The sequence below is a fragment of the Penaeus monodon genome, chromosome 27 (genome assembly GCF_015228065.2).
Source record: "Penaeus monodon isolate SGIC_2016 chromosome 27, NSTDA_Pmon_1, whole genome shotgun sequence".
In the NCBI taxonomy this organism is placed as follows: domain Eukaryota; kingdom Metazoa; phylum Arthropoda; class Malacostraca; order Decapoda; family Penaeidae; genus Penaeus; species Penaeus monodon.
In genome coordinates this window covers 39304175-39305243 of record NC_051412.1, presented here as the reverse complement: position 1 = coordinate 39305243, position 1069 = coordinate 39304175, and the positions used below count along the sequence as shown (strand labels likewise).

At 37.3% G+C, this 1069-nt stretch overlaps 1 protein-coding gene across 1 annotated transcript in view; it reads left to right on the top strand.

The window, feature by feature from the left end:
* Positions 1-1069, top strand: part of LOC119590848 (paired amphipathic helix protein Sin3a-like) — a gene marked incomplete at its 5' end in the record, with an annotated part of 24220 nt that overhangs the window by 19858 nt on the left and 3293 nt on the right. Inside the window, 1 exon segment of the mRNA XM_037939607.1 lies at positions 840-1023. Coding sequence (XP_037795535.1) covers positions 840-1023 — 184 coding nt within the window.

Genomic DNA, 1069 nt, shown 5'->3' with positions numbered 1-1069 from the left:
GAGTTGTAAAGATGCCTGTGTGCAGCATCAAGATGACTATGGATTATATGAACATGAATTTTGAATGTAATGATATATAATCAAGGGGATGAGGGGCTTGGATATGCATATGGTTGTAAGCTTGATTAACCCCATGAAGCCTAGTGGCATATATTGACATGAATCACAAGACCCATATGCTGAGTGGCAGGTATCCATTCTGTATGTGCTGCTTTGTTGTGTATGCAGGAAACAGTACTGTTCTTGTTTGCTCTAGTCTCCAGTTGGTGAAGAGAGAAGAGTTACTGCCTTCCAGAGGTAGGCTTAAAGTCTCACTTATGTGAAAATTTGAATGTGGCACAGCCAGATTTGCAGACAGTTGGGAAAACATGTAGTTCCCATACTTCTAATGTTTTACATAATTGGCTCTACTGTGCCTATGGTAAGGTTTGGGTCTGAGTCCAACCACAAGCAAACTATAAACTGATATAAATTGAGATAATGAAAAGATTAGTGAATAACTGAATTGATTAATGTAAACAGGGAGGTTTTTAAAAATTGGTAGATTAGTTCCACTTGCAGTGAGCTCAGAAAGAAATTATTTATAAAGAAATTATTAAGAACTAGTGAATATCCATAAAACTAGTTTAGCTTACTGTTCACAGGTCTGAATGGGATGCAGTGATTTTTCAGCTGAAATAACTTTATTTTTCCCTCATACACAAGTTCTTGAATTCAGATAATGAAAATAGTTTAATAACAAGTCTATGTAAGTAAATGTGTAATCAGTTGTAAAGACATGGTCTTCTCATTTGTATTCCTGTAAAATGTGTTCTAATATATGACATTTCTTTTCCCAGGATGATGAGTACAGATTATTCATGTGCAACAACAACTGGTACCTGTTCCTCCGTTTACACCAAATTCTCTGCTGCCGTCTTACCACCATGTATGAACATGCAGTGCGAATAGCTGCTGAAGAAGCTAAGGATCGGAAAGACCGTAAAGAAGCTACTGCTGTTGCCCTCAGACTCAAACCCAAAAGTAAGTAGTGGTCGGCAAGTTTGATTTGTGCACAAATGTACTCTGG